This window comes from Erythrolamprus reginae, chromosome 1, assembly GCF_031021105.1.
Source record: "Erythrolamprus reginae isolate rEryReg1 chromosome 1, rEryReg1.hap1, whole genome shotgun sequence".
Lineage (NCBI taxonomy): Eukaryota > Metazoa > Chordata > Lepidosauria > Squamata > Dipsadidae > Erythrolamprus > Erythrolamprus reginae.
In genome coordinates, this window is record NC_091950.1 from 164,651,331 (window position 1) to 164,669,582 (window position 18,252).

Genomic DNA, 18,252 nt, shown 5'->3' on the forward strand with positions numbered 1-18,252 from the left:
CAGGTTAGAGGCCTCCGGGGGGGTTGGATTGATATGCACTTGGGCCTGCACCTTAAAAGTTTGGTTTATCATGTATTTTTTTGTAGGGCTGGGTCCCTTCTCTTCTCAACCCTGGTGGGCTTGGCTAAGGAATGGGTGCCTGAGAAGGAGGAGGAAGAGGCCTGGGGAACTTCAGTAGAATTACCAGTAGGCCTAACCTCTTTGGGACCTTTGGTAGTGCCTCTCTTGGGAAAAGTAGCCATAGTCTGACAATTAACAGAAGACAAGGCTGAGCCAATAACTGAATAATAAGGAGAAGAATTTCAAGGACTTCCCAAGAGGAATGGATCCTGCTTCGAGGCCTCGAAGCTGCTGAAGAGTGAGGACAATCTGGGCAAACCCAGAGTTCGTGCCCCCAAATCCAGCGGGGCCAGCCTCCCTAAACTTTATAATTAAGTAAACCAAGGCACTCTGGTTGGAGGCTTAGCCGGTGGAGAATTTAGCCTGGGACCCCCAAGGCCCGCTCCGGGATCCACGCGGTGGACTGAGGCCTACGCGGCTGGCAGGAGGCCAACACGAGAGGCCTAGATTTAAAAAAGGGCGCGAAGGCCTTCGCGCCGAAAAGATCGCTCCGTAGAATTTCTTAAGGGAAAAGCGATCGACTAAGTCCAGGAGACTGGAAGGCGTCTCACTCCGCAGGAGGTAATATTTTAAGCCCTTAATATATTTATACGATAAATAATCAATGTAATCAATAAATACTTGCACCAGGACCTCCGGGCCAAGGGATTAGAAGAATCCACTAGCGGCCGCAGGAATCGTAACCGGCAAAACCGCCGGGGGAAAACGAAACCGCAACTTCTCCTAAGGGAAAAAGCCGAGCCGCATTTTTACTTTTTTTCTTTAAACGGCTGGCGCAATGGTGCAAGTAATAAACAAAGACAATAAATCTTACTATTTTTTGAAGGAAAGATCGAAGGGAAGGTGTTAGAATGTTGAACGAGCTATCACAATACAACCGCAGGATATGCGAACTGAGCGAATTCTGGGGAAGGGGCGGATCCAGCACTCTTTTTTAATACTAGGCTCAGTTCCAACGGATTGGACAGGAGCAACCCATGTGACTGCTGGACCCACTCCTTCAGTACGGAGAATCTTTCATACTTTATCATCTAGTTGTTAAATCTAGTTGTTAAAATGTGCACTAGTGAAAAACTGGTCTAAAAAGTTATTAAATGCTTTTCTATCTGAGAGGCTAATTTGTGACAGATGTGACATCATCTTGGCAGCAATATCCAAGACCCTCTCTTTGAAACTTTTCTTGGACTAAATCTGTTCCAATAATGGAATATTTATATATTCATTTCTGACTTTATATAATCTTTGGGACTATTTTGCTGTTGTATATCTTATTGATTAGAATTAGAGAACAGTAAAGCTATGGTTGGTAAGCTGCCTTACAGAATTGACACTGACTATAGCTGTTAAAGAACTCCTTGAGAAATGTGACAGGCATACAGAAGTAATAAGGCACACCCATTCAGCCATGTTTAAAGCTTCACTGCAACTGAACAATCAAGTTTTTAAAAAGCTTTTCCATTTAGAATAGATGTCTGATGGGCCATCTACAGGTAGTCCTCAATGGAACCCAAAAATGATGTTGCTAATTGAAACATCTGCCAAATGAGTTTGCCCCTTTTTATATTTTTTCTTACCACAGATGTTAAGTGAGTCATTGCATTTGTTAAGTTAGTAACATGGTTGTCAAATAAATGTCTTTAATATTGACTTTGCTTGTCAAGATTGAAAAAGTTGATCACATGACTTTAGGACATGCAGCCATCATAAATATGAACCAGTTACCAGGCACCTGAATTTTGATCATGTGACCATTGGGATACTGCAGCGGTTTTGTGAAAAATGGTCACAAGTCATTTTTTTCAATACTGTTCAATGCAACTTTGAGTGGTCACTAAATAAACTGTTGTAACTTGAGGACTGCCTATAATTAAAACTATTCCCTTATGAACTACTGTGAGTCATCATATCAAATAGGCAAGTTTTTAAAGTGATCATTTGAATTACAGCAGCACTGAAAAACTGACTTACAAATAGTCCTTGTATTTATGACTGTGGAGGTCTCCAGTCACATGATCACTATTTATCACCATTTTCAGGTGCTTCCAACTAATGAAGTCAATGGAGGAAGCAATTCACTTTAAAACCATGAGGTTCACTTAAACTGCAGCAAAAAATTATCACTTAACAACCAACCATATCTTATAGTAACAGAACTTGTGGTCCCAGTTGTGTTTGTAAATTTAGGATTACCTGTAAGTCCTGCAAATAAATAAATGTGGCTCGAGACCTGGCTGGTTTTATATTTCTAGCCACACATTAATAGTCTAGGGAAAAAAGGACAAATACCTTAAACTCCACTACTTATTATAGCCTCATTGGCTTCTATGTCATTATTAAATGATGTTTAAGCAAAACTTCCCATTTAACTACATAGTTTGTGAAATAAATATGAGTTAATTGCTTAACTCAACTTTCCTCATAGGGTTTTTGATGTAGTGATAAAATGAGAGAAGCTCCTATCTTTGTGCCTTTAATTCCCAAAGAAAATTTGTATTTGTATTTGTATTTATTAGATTTGTATGCCGCCCCTCTCCGAAGACTCGGGGCGGCTAACAAAAGGTAGGATATAAATGCAATAAATATCATATTTTGCAAGGAGAGGCTGAAAATTTAAATAACTGTTTCCAGGATTTCTTGATATTTAACATTGTGTTAGCTAAAGCCAAACATTCTCAACATGTATCCATAAGCAATGTATCTTACTATACTAACTACATGGATTCAGTCACATTTAGTACTGCACAACCTAACATATTGCTCCAGTTTTGTTGCCCATCCATATGTATTCAACAGTGCCTGTATCTTTGTTTTCTGCATCAACTTTCACCTTCTCTATAAATATCACATCTTTTCCCTTTGCAATATCTGCACCATTGATTGCTCTTTGTTCTCATATGGGCCATATTCCCTAATTAAAAGCAGGCGATTTTCATGGAGATTCTTGAAATGCCTTTCTACTTGTTATTTTTCAGAATCCAATTTGCTCTCACCATCTGGCATTCAATGAACTGTATGTTTATTGGATCTGAATAATTTGCCACCTCCTCTTTTTCCTGTACCTGATATTTTTAAAGATCAGTCATAAAAGAGTGTTAGGATTATTATTTGTATGTCATGTAGTCTTTAGTCATTCATCTAATGATGCCATGCAAGTACAACACTATCATATCTCTACCTAAAAAGCTAATTTGTGAACTATATATGAGAAACAGGAAATAATGTTTCTATGGTAACTATGGGCACTCTTAGTGCTTGTCAGGATCCCTGCTCATGTATTTTTTTTATTTCAAAGCTTATTTTAAAATATTGATTGAGAAACAGGTATCCCAGAAACCAAATAACAAGGTTTTGTTATCATCTCTATTTAAGATAATGTATTTGAGTTCCCCAAAGATCTTAGAAAACAAAACTGGTGAATAGATATAGTCCCAAGTCTTATTTGCACAACTCTTGATGTTTGGCAGGGTTCTACGCTCCTAGACTTCTGAAAAGACCTGGCTTTATCCCCCAGGTATGGGATACGGTGAGGTGGATGAGAAGACTGCATATGAAATCTTCACTTTGGTGCCAGGTATTTATTGTGTGTGTGTGTGTGTGTGTGTGTGTACACACATGGATATATGTGTGTATATCTATCTATCTACCTACTTACAATCTATCTGTTTTGTTACTGATGTACTGCTAATACGAAGGAAGGAAGAAAGGAAGGAGGGAGGGAGGAAGGAAGGAAGGAAGGAAGGAAGGAAGGAAGGAAGGAAGGAAGGAAGGAAGGAAGGAAGGAAGGAAGGAACCCTCCCAATCTTCTACCTTCTGCTACTGAGGAAGTATGACTGGCATAGCGATCGCAAATGAGCAGTGTACGACATCAGAAGTGAAAAGTAAGACAGTAGGGGTAAGCAAAGGTGGTGAAAATTGGGATTTCCAAAAGGGCAAAGAGGAGGGAGGGAGGGACTGAATTGCACAGAGATCATAAATGTCGACAACCTGCCAAATACCCAAATTTTGATCACAAGGTTATCTGTAATGATGAAGATGAGAAAGCTTATGTTGGAAAGTACAGGGCACAGCAATTCCATTGCTAAGTGACACAGTCATTAAATGAAACATCACATACTGGACTTAACATCAGTCCCATTATGGCTATTAAGTAAATCACTCACAGTTTAGGGGGACATCATATGACTGCGACTTGCCAGGTTCTCTACTGACTTGGCTTGTCAGAAGCCAGTTGTGAGGCTTCCAAATTGCAATCATGATTTCAAGATGCTTAAACACACACCGGTTGAAAAGCTTCCAAATCACAATTGCAGGGATACTTTGAGAACTGGTCATAAAATTATTTTTTCAGTGCCATCTTAAATTTTGAATGGTTGCTAAATAGAACAATGGTTTAAAAAGGATTACATGTACTAGTAAATTTTGAAATACTCTAAGAAACTGAAATTTTAGTATTTAGTCCTATACCTGCTCATTTGCACATATAATGTATAATTCTACTAAACTAATCAGGAGTTACTTTAAAGAAAGACTCTCAAGATCAGCATGCTATTGAGAAAGAAGTTCCAAAAAAGAACGTAAGTCAAGCAATACTCTAACAAATGATAAGTTTGGAAAACTAAAACAGAACAAATGATAAGTTTGGAAAACTAAAACAGAATGCTATTCACTATATAAATTTTAGTATCTTGTAATGGAAATTATTCTCTGCAAAATATTTTAAGGATTAGGAAAAAAATGTTATATGTATTTCCAGTAAAGCCTATATTGCACAGTTCAGCATTTCTAAAAATATTCATAGCTACTCTAGCAAAAATGTAGAAGAATGAATCATGAAAATAAACATGGTTATTGGCAGACACTGAGGACACCTAACACCAAGCACATTTGCTCTTTTACTACTTTATTGTTCAAAGATTTAAAGTTCATTTTAAACAGTAATTTCTCATTCAGAATTAAACCGTTATCAAGTTATATTGTGTAAGAAAATAATGGACAAGTAGAACAGGAGAAGAAATGATACTCCTCAATATATAGATCTAGATTTTTTCAAAGAAAAAGTTGCACCGAATCAAATATATTCAAGGATTTTTTAAACTCACAACACATTATTTTAAATCATGAAAAAAAAGATATACAGTATACTTATTTGAAGAATCATCATGGGCCATCTTTAATTTCCAATTTAATAATAAACACTAGTCCTTAAGTATCTGGCAGAACTGTTATTGGCAATATATTATAATCTCATATTTTCTGAGTAAGCAATATACAACTTAGCTTACACAGAGTAAATTGTTATATCTGATTTAGTATTTGAAACTAGAGTATTCCAATGCCATTTTGCATGATCAGACCTTTTGCCTTCCTACATTTTTAAATTTAAAGAATTGAATCAGGCTAAACTGCGAGGAAAGGATAAGCTTTAAAATATTCCAATTGTTTCCAATTCAATAGAGGAAACACACTGAACAAATAATCAAATAGCCACTATGCTACTAGGAATCTCTCTTTTCTTTCCCACTTTTTAATGAACAGAAAACTATAGAGGGATAGATTAACTGTTCAGTCCATGATAAGAGGTCATCCGTAATGCGTTCCAGGTCAGGCCAGAGATGCTGTGGAACTCCTGACTCAAAGTTTGAAGACAGTGAAAGTCTGGATGGAAAAAGTTGGAGCTGAGTTTCAACTCCAACAAGCAGTGATACTATTTCTTCCGGATATACTCCTTCTCAGTAGAAGTAGCATTTTTGAGGAATAATCTCTCTATAGCATCAAACTGGCCCTCTCTGACTGTAATTAAAATGCTGAAAACAGAACAATACTATTCTTTCTAATCAGTCCATGTTTTTTTGAACTTTTATCATATATGCCACCCATCTCACATCTGTGGTTCTGGGCCAAGTAAAATAAAGACCATAAAGTTTTTTTAATCTACAATTAAAAAGCATTATGTTTTTTAATTGGCAAAGTCAGCCAAATGTTTAGACTGGATTTGATATTTTTATCCACCTACTGAATCCTTGCTAAGGATTTGGGATAAAGCACATTCCTTTACTAAAAGGATAAGCTTTGCTTGTAACACCTTACAAGTAAGGTGTTATAAGGATGTAAGGTGTTACAAAGCTGCCTTTTACAATCGATTGATTGGACAATGATTGGACAAGTGATGTTCCAGAACTTTTCAGGAACTTCCAAAAGCTGGAGCCAATTTCACCCTAGTGGAGATGATGTTCCACAGGACAGAGACCTTTGTAGAAAAGCCTTTCATCCTGGGTCCCACCAGATGTAGTTCCTTTGCAGATGGGATCCACCTCATGGAATGGGAGAAGTAACTGAGAAAAGTGTGTCCCTCAAATAATCCAACCCCAATAATAAAGGAGATTAAGGGTCAAAACAGCATCTTTAATTGAACCTGGAAGCAAATCAGAAGCTAATTAATGCAGCTGACAGAGCAGCTGTGTCATGTGTCATTCCAACTGTACATGTCCATGCCACTATATTTTGCACCAGAGAGCAAAAAACCTGCAGCACTCCACATATTAGGAGCCAAGGGTGAGACATCTTCCTAATTAGCCATAACTGGAATTGAGGAAGGAAGCAAACCAGTACAACCCTGTGTCACCTACCCCCAACCCTCTGAGCCAATCAGAGGGATATAATGACCAATGGTACCTAAGAGCATTACAAATTCAAGCAGGGATGCAGATCCTCCATTGTCCCCACAAGAGGTCAAAAATGAACCAGCCATTTCTGACCTATACTCAAGCTTGCATCATGACTGAAAGGAGACCAATTAATCCTGGGGCCCAAGGCTGTTCTGCAACTACCTTCCCAATTACCTTCATCAGGAGGAGGTTGCATAGCTCTAAAAATTGCCCAGTATGGTAAGATCCAATTATGATTTATTGAAGAAGATGAACCAGTACTTCCTCAAGAGGTAGAACAATTTCTTCAACCAAGGAAGGATTCAGCTATTACAACTTGACCTGACCTCCCATCACCACCAGGCAGCTTTAGTTAGCCAGCAGAGGCATGGATCTAGAAAGCAGTTATCTGAATTCACCGTCACTTTTTAAATGCTGATTTTATTCTTATTGTGGTGTTATAACCTTGTCATCCTAGCCACTAAGTCATTTGATTTCAATGATTAATAACATGATTGTTAATCAACAAACCAACTGTGTCTGATTTACCAGCTTTAAATCTACATACCTGCAAGAGGCTCTGGTAATGCTTATTCACATTCCTAGCATCACAACAGTCTACTACAACTATGAAGCTATCCACCTTAGCAGATGACAATTGCAAGCACATAACACTAATACTACAGAATAGCACTAGCTTCAGCTGTGATTCAAAGTGTGGTTATTAACTTTAAAAGCCCTACATCTGCAGGAACATGTCCTCCAAATAGAACCAACCTGTGTTCATCCCAACAGAGAATATTGGGTATTTCCCAGATTTAAGAGGTGCTAATGGCAGAGGACTGGGGGAAAGTTCTTTTGGTGAACTGCATCTCAGGAAATTGGCTCACTTTCACAGAAGTTCGGTTGGTGGTCAGTCACCCTTGTTTTAAAATTTTCACCTGGGCTCTCAAACGTTAAGTGTTATGTTTCTTGGGCTGCCACCAGTGATAATGTATAGCTATTCACTTTTAATTTTTCTTGTTAATTTTTGAATCAGACTATTAATAGTTTAATTATAAACTGTATTTCACCAATACAGCTAGTTAATAAAAATTTAATAGACAAATTACTGCTAAATGTTATTGAAGGAATAACATGTTTAGAATTCAAATATCAAGTCTTGCTAAATAGTAACTAACAAATATCTGCTCTGAAGTTATTAATATATAGGACAAGGTATAATTCAAATCAGTTAAAAATTAATTTAGATAAATGTAAGATTCATATAAACTATACAAGCATTATCTACTTCATTTATTTAAAAAGTAGGTTTTGTTTTAGAACATTCACCAAAATACCTTTTCAAGTAATTGTTGGCTGTGATGGTGCATATTGGTCTGCAGGTTTCTTGTTAGTTAAGTATGTAAACTAATATGGATTTAAAATAAGGAACTACAATTCTTTAACTGCATCTGTAAAGTCTGTGAAGTTGGAGGAAGAAACTGATACTTCAAGGTTGCAGACAAATACTGTAACCCTATTAATTTATAAAGAGGAAGAGGGAATAGAAGCAACACTATGCAGACAAACCACAGATTGGCTTACTCAGTTCAACAATTACTGTTGCAACAAATATTAGTATTTTCAAATAATATTTACTCATGAGCTAATGGCCCTATATGCTTATAGGGCCTAATAAAAAAACATAAGCAATAAATTTGTTATCAGGAAATTATCACTGATGTCACTGATTATTAGCAAATGGTAACACTACCACATCTGAGGTGGCATTTGGTTGATTTCCTGGATTTTTGGATTCCAGATATGGTAATCCTAGCACAGAGCTTTTCAAATCAGTCAACTCAATTGCCTCAGTTGACACTGAAACAGAAGAGATTATAGAGGGAATATTATAATTTTGAAAAAGCCACCAAAACGTATTTTAGCCTATGAAATTACTTTGGAATTGGGATCTGAGAAAGACAGGAGAGAATGTGCATATAACGATACATGCCCAACTCTGTCAATACTATGAGACAATTGTAAAGTAATAGCAATTCAAGTGAAAAGAAGTAACAGACCTTTTCTCCATTGTGATTGGAGCCAGCTTTCAGGATGGGCTGTCCTCATCCACTCAGAATGAGAACCGAGTCTGTTACTTTTTGCCGGATCTGCCCTCCTAGGACCCAGCTTCAACTTGGTCCTCAGACTGAATGGACATGGCTAATTAGTTCTCCTTTCCTGGATGCTTTATTTCCACTCTATTTGGCTTTCGACTCAGACTGTTTTGACTTTGTGAGTTCTTGACCCCAGCCCTCTGTGCCTTGCGAGGTGCTCAGGCATTTTAGCATCTGAGCTTCGGCTCCTGCTGCGGCAGTAGCTTCTGGACATTCACCATGCAGGACTTGGAATGGGACTCTCCCGGTGGCTAAGGTGGCTCAGACGCTTTGGGAGAGGGGTGGACTTGACAGCTACGGGCCCCTGGCCTGTCTTTATTGAATTTCTGCATTTGGAGCGCCTCGCCCAATCACACACACACAAACACACCCATCCTATGTTTGGCTTTCCCGCGGGCTTGCCACTGACAGGGTGGACATTTCTATTACACCAAGTTTTGGCACATTACTGAGGGGCTCTGCACAGTTGCTGGAGGTCACACTCACACAGCCTCCTCATATTGCTTGCTAGTCGCTTGCTTGATCCTGCCAGAATGGACATCATTTCCCACCCATCTTTCAGCTGTTTTACGAGAAGCTCATGCTCCCTCCGCAGTCTCATCCTCTTTGCTTGGCCTGATAGCAGCATTTTGGCCCTAATTACTCAGCTAGTTTCTAGGTGTCTGGACCACACAGGGCTTGCCCAGATTGGCACCAGTGGCTTCTTGGTTCCCCTCCAGCCTGCCATTTCTCAACAGTCAGTTGTGGTGGCCATTTTGTAACTTGCAATAACCATTTTCTTCAGCATACAAGCAGCATGGTGATGGGCCATTCAGCTGACAAGCTTCTGGGCAAGCAGCTTCACAACACAAATTGCCATGCCGCAGACAAGGATCAGCCTGCCCCTATAGTCAATTGGTCGAAAAATCCTCACATTGTGCCTCACAAAGGCCACAGAGGGTGGAGCGCTGCAGGGACAATGTCCCGAACAGGCTCGGTAGCCAGGCAGGAAGCTGGAACCCATCTGCTCCCATGATCACAGCTCCTCTTCCATGGACCAGGAGGATGAACTCGTGGCCTCTCTCCCATTGGGCAATCAGTTATCCCTTGATAATCTGGCTCTGTTTAGGTGTACTGCAGACCTTTGGGGTTCAGCCTTCTTTTGGGGCCTTCTCTTCGGGTTCCCCTCAGCTCCGGGTTTCAGGCCCTGCCTTCTACATTAAGGGCTCCCGTTTGGGTGGCTCTGGTCTCCTTGGACCCAGCTAACCTTCAGCTGCTGATGGCGGCAGTGCAATAGGGACTGGCCACCTGTCTAAAATCTGTGAGCGGTTCTACCCATTAGTTCCCAGGGGTCCTGTTTCTGGCCTAGGACCATTGCCCAACAACAGAGCCTAGATCACCAATCTGATGATTGGATTTCAGTGGTTAGGAGCACTTACTGGACTTAGACCAGGGGAATTATGAGCTTTCAGATGTTGATGATTTGTCACAGGAACAATAGATCTCCTCGGCCTTATTCCCTCCGGGGCTCTTCAAGTCCTTATTTTATAAGGTCTAGTCTGATGCGGGGTTGGACAGCCCATCTACTTCTGCTGCAGACTCAACGTCTCCGCATATTGACCCGTTGTTTGCTGATTTCACACCAGAGGTGGACTTCATCCTTGCCCCCCAACTCTTCTTGGACAACGTCCAAAGACAGTGGAAGGCTCTGGTGTCAGGGCCTACGGCTAACTCACTCAACTGCAATCATTTTAATGTGGCTCCAGAGTTAGCCTCACTTCTTCATGTTCCTGCGGTCGACACTCCAGTTCCTGTCCTTCATGTGCTGACTGCTATGTCAGGTGTCGGAGGAGTTGTTGAGGCTGTAAGACAAAAGAATTGAGCAGACCCTTATCAAAGCCCACCAGGCAGCCGCCTGGATGATACAGGCTTATTTATCAGCTTCCTTTTTGGCTCACTCTTCAATTTGGCTGGGAATCCTCCAGGAACAAATCCTGGCATCCAATCTGCAAGCACATCAGGATTTAAACAAAGTTTTTGCTGTCTCTCAGTTTGCAGCAGATGCCTCTCTCCCTGCATCCCGTTATGCTTCCAAGGCTATGGCCCCCTCAGTAGTTGCTAGGCAATGAATTGGCTTCACCAGTAGCCTGTTGACACCCACCATAAGTGGTGCCTGACATCATCTCCTTTCCAGGGACAGAATCTTGGAAAGGCTCTTGACCTGATTCTAGTCGGGACAATTTCCACCACTCTCCCTATTCCCAGTGGCCCATTCGGGCTCCTGACCAGGATTTCAGTTTCTCCTAGCCCGATGGTCAGTTTGGATCTAGGTAGCACCAGCCTCAAGATAGATCCGTGAGGGGGTTTCAGTTCAAACAAGAGTTCAGAAACAGAAGAGGGAGCCGCCAGATGTACCGGATCTGAAATCACGTGGATTATTTTACTGCTAAAGAAGGCATGTAAGCTCACAAATGAACTCTGCAGAATGCTTCATTTACTGAACATTTTTTACTATGGTTATTCTATATATCGTACTATGTATTCCAATTGTCAGTTTTTAAAACAGTTATTAAGGAATTCTACAAAACATATCAATGTTGGGGAATATTGGCAACTATTATTTGTAGACAAGTTATATGGACAAAGCAATCATTTAAAAGGCTTTTATAGCTGTTTCAAATGGTATTCCTAATTGATTCCAAGTGCATTGATGCACAGAAACACTGGTTTGTTCTCAGGAAGCCTGAAAATATAGCTGCTTTAATGATTAAAAAAAGTAGATCTATAACAGGCTTCATGCATAGCAAGGGACTTATTTCATATGTTGTGCACAATTCTTAAGTAGTTCCGTTTCCCCTTGTTAGGAAGCCATTGCTTGATTATATTAAATAATGTTGATAAGGAGCCGGGCTGGCGCAGCAGGTAGTGTTGTATTGCAGGCCACTGAAGCTGACTGTAGATCTGTAGGTCAGCGGTTCAAATCTCATCACCGGCTCAAGGTTGACTCAGCCTTCCATCCTTCTGAGGTGAGTAAAATGAGGACTCGGATTGTGGGGGCAATAAGCTGGCTCTGTTAAAAAGTGCTATTGTTAACATGTTGTAAGCTGCCCTGAGGAGAAGGGCGACATAAAAATTGATTGAATGAACAAATGAATAAAATTATCCTGCAGGTTGACCTGATAAATAAGATATAACTGGTAAAATATACCTACTAAGCAAATATAATGCAATCTTCCCAGTTCGCTGGGATGCAAACTGCACTGAGAATGCCATTGACTTCAGCATGGTATAAAGCATAGAAATATAACAGTTCTAGTCCTGCCTTAGATTGAAAAACCAGTTGGGAAACTTTGGGTCCACCTCAGAGGGTTGTTGTGGGGAAAATAGGAGAAAAGAGTACTATTTGTTAAAGAAATTTAGCAATAGTCCAAACATCAGGGACATCTGTAGGAGCCACAATCTTTAAGTTTTTTGAACCTCCATCAAGGATATTTTGTTTTCAATATATTTGGATAGACCAGATTATAGTCAATTGTGCTTTGCAACACAGCTAGCTGACAGAAATGATGAAAATAACAAATCTTAGAAAAGCAGGATATATATAAAAATTGTACTATTAGGTACGTACAGCACTGAATTGCTATCATTAAAATACTACAATACTACACTATCATTAATTGGCTATTTTTTTCCCTATAACATTAAGCATATGTATTGAGTTTAGATTTTTTAAACATTCAGTTTATTAGGATTAGGATACATACATACATACATACATACATACATACACACACACAAAACAAAACCCTTAAATTACATAACATTCTATTCTATTAGTATGTTAAATGAATATGTTTAGCTGCCTTCTTCAAATCATACTTTGTAACAATAAATTTGGCTGATATTTTTTTGGGGGGGGAGGCGGAATTGCTGTACATAAATAAAGTATAATCTATTAAATCCACTAAAAGTGAGGGGGGCTGTTAAACAAAGAATTTATTGTATTGCATAACAGAGGATATAAGTGTTGTTAGTTTTATGCCCCAACTTCCTCCAAACTCTCAATGTAGCATAGAAGCATATGCTCTTCCATTTTTCCCTATAACCATACCCTGAGGAAGGCTAGGTAAGGAGTGACTAGCTCACAGTCATTCAGTGAAGTACATTTCCTATTTTCAACATGAGATTATTTATTCTGCAATGTTCAGAAAAAGAAATTTAGGCATGAGACATATGTATTATTATTATTATTATTATTTATTAGAGTTGTATGCCACCCTTCTCCAAAGACTGTAATTTATGCTATCAAGTTCTAAGTGTCTTCCAAAAATAAAGCACATTTTGTAGTAAAATGTGTTGTTGGTTTTTAACTGTTCAGGCATAACAACTCATACTAGTTCTTAGTAACTATTTCTGACTAGCTATCAGTAAACTGGTATACGTAAAATAATATATGGCTTTCCTAACATGCAATGAACTTTCACGTCTTCTGTCCTTCTTGCTTTTCTATGTACAACTTCCCTAAAATCATCTTAAATCCATATTCCTAAACCAAGGCAGATTTTCATAATGTATAGAGACTTTAGTTAGTTATTAGTTTTATTAGCAAGCCCAAATAATAACCACTCAACTTTTATTTCAATCTTATTTTAACCATTCTATATTATCTATTGGGAATACATGTACTGTACAACTTTATGAGTGGAATATTTATATGGCCTCTTGAAAAAGTTCTGAGACCTAAAGTGGGAGTGCAAAAAGTAAGTCCTTAGTGATAAATTTACAAAGAAGCTTTATACACTATTTTATTCCTGAAAACCATTTACCACACTGGGTTCCTCTTGCCCTTTCTACTTCTGGAGTATGGAACTTAGTACAGTATACAGTGCAACATAATGTGTGCAGCTTGGTCTAAAGATACAAACTTATGAGACTTTTGATTCATGTTTTTACTAATTCCATTTTTCCTGCAGCTGTTAATATTTTTATCATGTATAACAATTCTGAGCTTGCTCATGCATTTTTAAAAGCACTAAACTTAGTGGAATAATGTTTATAAAATATATTGATAAATGCACATGTGACATGTATTCTCATCTGATGCAACTACAATCTGAACCACATTTAGTAATATATCACATAGGATGTTTCATCTCAAAAGTAATTCAAAATATTAATCAACAATCCATAATAAACATTAACTTAAATATCCTGATATCCAGATGAAAAAGGTTACATAACAAATGTATAAAATATAGTAAATTAAGAAATACTACTATTTTTCCCTAAATGTAATTCAATAAGCACATTTTAGGTACATATTCAAATCATTCACCAAAGCAGACTTTTATGCCATCAATCCTAAAATTGGAGACAATTTTATGTCATTGATCTCCTGATCAATTTTATGTCATTGATCTCCTGATCAATTCTGGATTCCAAATTAAGGTAGATCAGATTAATATCACCTGGTCTACATTTAAACCCATATGGGAAATCTGATTTAATATGTCTGAAATTAAGCTATACTTCAATATTTCAAGTCAATCATATTTTAACTTTTTACTTCAATAGACAGTGTCACATTTCATGTACTTAATTCAGGAACCTCAATGTATTATTGAAGAATTATTTTAGTTTTGCTCTTCTCCAATTCATCTCTTGGCATTGTGAAGTGAATGCTGCAAAATATAATGGAAGCCACTAGAGGTAGTCCTCAACTTACAACAGTTCATTTAATGACCATGCAAAGTTGCAACAGCAATGAAAAAAAGTCGTTTATGACCATTTTTCACACATATGATCATTGCAATATCCCCATGGTCACATGATTTACATTTGAATCATTGACAACAGCTTCATATTGATGGTGGTTGTAGTGCCTTGGAGTCATGTAATCCTCTTTTGCAACTTTCTGACAAGCAAAGTCAATGGGGAAATCAGAATCACTTAACAATCATATTACTAATGTAAGGCAGTGATTCACTTAACAAATGTGGTGAGAAAAGTTGTAAAATGGGGTAACATTCACTTAACAAATTTCTCCCTTAGCAACGTAAATTTTGTGCTCAGTAGTGGTCGTATGTTGAGGACTACCTGTATTTCTTTGCACTTTTAACTGAACTACAGCAATCATAAATGCAATAACACATTTGCAAAAAGTGTATCATGACAACATGTTAACCAACAGTGGAAACTAGTAATTATTCAAATATTTATAGCTGTACCCAAAGTTACGAAGGCATAAATATAAATATGAGGGGAACAGATTGGAACATTAAAGGGAAATTTTCTAAAGCAATTCTAAAACATTTTCATATTGCACATTATATTAGCATAACAGTCTATCCAGACTTTCCCCTCTAATGTTCCGTTCTGTTCCCCTCTTATTTTGAGACCAATATGTAAGACTAGAAGAATACAGTAAGTAGAAGCTTGCACAAATTTACATGTGGACATATAGAATCGGGGTATATGGTCACCTCCTCAAGAAATAGATAGGGTGTCTCTATTTAGTGATACTAAAAGAGATTATAAAAAAGATGCACCCTTAAAATATATTGGAATTTGAATTCTCTAATGTTCATACCTAATGTTTTAAAGCTTGTGATATCAGAGTCCAGATTTTTCAGGGTCACTGACACACTTCAATTTAGACATTGCATAATCATAGTTACTAATTAAAAGATGCTGCGCTTTGCAACCAATGACTGTGCATTCACTGATAGCCCCCTTTGCAGAATCTAAAATTAAATCCCTTTCTCTCTTTTGATTATTTCCCATTCATTTTCATTTATGCACAAATTTACAAATGAAACATGTTACCAGAGATCCCTAGCCTCTCAATCTGCAAAAACAGCTTCAAATGAAAAAAGGACATGTTCTTTAATTAGTGTATTACAATGAACACTGTACTGTAATTTCAATGTACCTACACATATCTTTTAAGTTACTATAGACAGCAGAACAGCAACCAGTACAAGTTGTAATTTACTGCTGCAATTTTACATCCAACTGTATATTCTGTGCTCCTTTTAAGTAAACTATCGCAATCATATTCCTTATGTAGATATCTTTAGGTTTTGGTTTGTTTTTCAAATGGAAAGGTAAGATCACAATTTCCAAAGAATGTTGTTTGATGACACATTTTTCAAAATATTTTTTAAAAAATTTAATTAACCATTTTTAAACAGAAAACTATGGCTGATGGATGAATGATTAGTTAGAAGCATTTTACTTGCAATTATATTGAGCTACTGCTGCAATGGCCAACTTGCATGCAGAATTTTCTATGAAACCCATCTTTATTATCATGAAGCAAAGTGAAAGTACAAAATGAAGTTGCCTCAACTAAATTCCTTAAGAAACTGTAATGAAGGCCATAAAGTACCTATGTACCAGGAAGTCTTTCCTAGATAACCCTCCAGTGCTATCATCCATGCCTCTCCTATTCCCTGAAAGAAATGTCACTGAAGTTCTTTCCTAGGTTAGAAAACAGCAACGTTGAGCCCCGTTTTCTCCACATTAATTAGCAACGACAAAATAAGAAAAGTTGCTTTCTCGAAAGGATTTGGTTCAGGTTTGTCACCGAAAACTGCCTTATAAGGTATAAAAGCCTGAAAGGAGGAAGCGCCTTTGACAAAACTAAGGAAGTTCCTTTTGCGCTTGCTCATTAAGAGAGGGCAGACTTCTTTTTTTCCACCCACACAGAGAGAAGTAATGCTGAATAAATGGCACATATGGACAAATCATGGCACTGCAAAAGGAAGCCGCCAATCTGAAGGCTTCCCCCTCAGTCCCCGCACACTGAAGTTGAAAATTATACACAGGCCGGTTTGACCCGAGAAAGGCTGGCGCTGATTTTTTTTCCCACCCCCACCCCACCCCACCCCAGAGATGGCTATTTTTTCCTAAATGAAATTTAGGCTGCACACGTTCTTCTCCAAAATTGCATTCTAACAGCGGGGGTGGGGGGGAGCGCCTTGAACCAATGCAACAGCAAAAATCCAAATTCTTGCAACCCTGAGAGTGGGGAAGGAGGGTCTCGAAAACGTTCAACGAGGGGTCTCTCCCTTCCCAGCCGCGGAAGGTGCTCTGTCATCCTCGCAAAGCATACAATGAATGAAGACCGCCGGCCACCTCAGTTTAACTTTTTTTTTATTCAGGAGGAGACAATGCCGCCTTCCTTCCTTTTTTCTGGCAAAGGCCAAAGCCTCGCCGAAGGACTGGAAGAGGGGACGGTATGAACCCGGGCAGTTTAGGGCGTGACTCGCCCCTTCTTCTGCCCACACACACACAAAAATACCTCGTATTTGACGGCCGCAAGGCAGAATAATAATAATAATAATAATATATAAAAAAGAGCTGCCGGGAAGCAGCCAAGTCGGCCCCAGCAGTCAGGTATAGCCTTCCTCCCCACCTGCCACCCCTGGATAAAGGGGGGTGGGTGCTTGGATTAAGTGAGGGGCTGAAAGCCCTGCCATGCCCGGCGAAAGAAAGCAAGAGCAGCCCCGTCTCCTCCACGCGCCCCAATGAAAGGCAACGGCAGCCCGGCCGCTTCCCTTCCCCGCCCTCTCCGGCGCTGGAAGCCAACTGTCAGCCCCCGCCGCTGCCGCGCGCCCAGTCGCCCATTCATCTCTCTCTTGCTGGGCTCACCCGGTGCCACAGTCCACCACGCAGGCCGGGAGCCGCCCTGCCATCCTCCACGGGTTTGAGACGCCGCTGGGGAAAGGTGCCGACGACCCCGCGGGCCTCTCTCTCTCTTCCTCCTCCTTCCACTCTGGGGGAGTGAAGGCACCACTTCCGCAAAGGAGCGAGAGTCACTCCCTTACCCCAGCCTTGCCTTGCCTTGCCTCCCTCCCCCCCTCCCCGCTCGCACACGCACAGCCCCGGCGAGGGAGCCCAAGATGGCCGTCTCTTCCGTCGCTCCCTCCCTCCCTCCCTTGAACGCGGGCGTAGGAGGGGCGCCGCGGAAAGAGGCAGAGCGGGCGGGCGCGTCAAGCAAAAGAGGCCTTTTGTGAGAAGCGCGCTGTTCGGGGGATGGAAAAGAGAGGCGGGCGGGCGCTGCTGGCGCGTCCCTTCTTTCACTTTGTTGGGGCTTGGTTGCTCGCTGACTTGAGTCGCCCTCCTCGTTTTAGTCAGCGCCAGAAATAATATCTTAAGAAGCCGTGGTTTCTACGGCATTTTTAAATTTTAAAGCACGTGATGGAATAATCTTTCTTTGACCACCCTTCCTAACTGGCTGCCTTCAGAATCCCGGCTTTTTAAAAGGCAGCCGTTTTGCAGAGCTGCAGTAGCCTTTAATGCTTGCATACGAGGCAGGATTGGCAAGCCTCTTTCACAGCGAAAGG

The 18,252-nt window shown here is 39.7% G+C and overlaps 1 protein-coding gene across 2 annotated transcripts in view; it reads right to left on the bottom strand.

Annotated features, from left to right (window-relative positions):
• The window catches only part of ACTR3 (actin related protein 3), a 44,210-nt gene extending 26,178 nt beyond the window's left edge, over nucleotides 1-18,032 (bottom strand). The window contains exon 1 of one of the 2 annotated variants that reach the window (XM_070731036.1): nucleotides 17,558-18,032. In XM_070731036.1, the coding sequence (XP_070587137.1) occupies nucleotides 17,558-17,601 (44 nt within the window). In that variant the 5' untranslated portion in view covers nucleotides 17,602-18,032. Of the gene's footprint in view, nucleotides 1-10,341; nucleotides 10,809-17,557 lie in introns of those variants that run through there. The other variant, XM_070731040.1, reaches the window with a different exon arrangement.
• Between the last annotated feature and the right edge of the window lie 220 nt (nucleotides 18,033-18,252).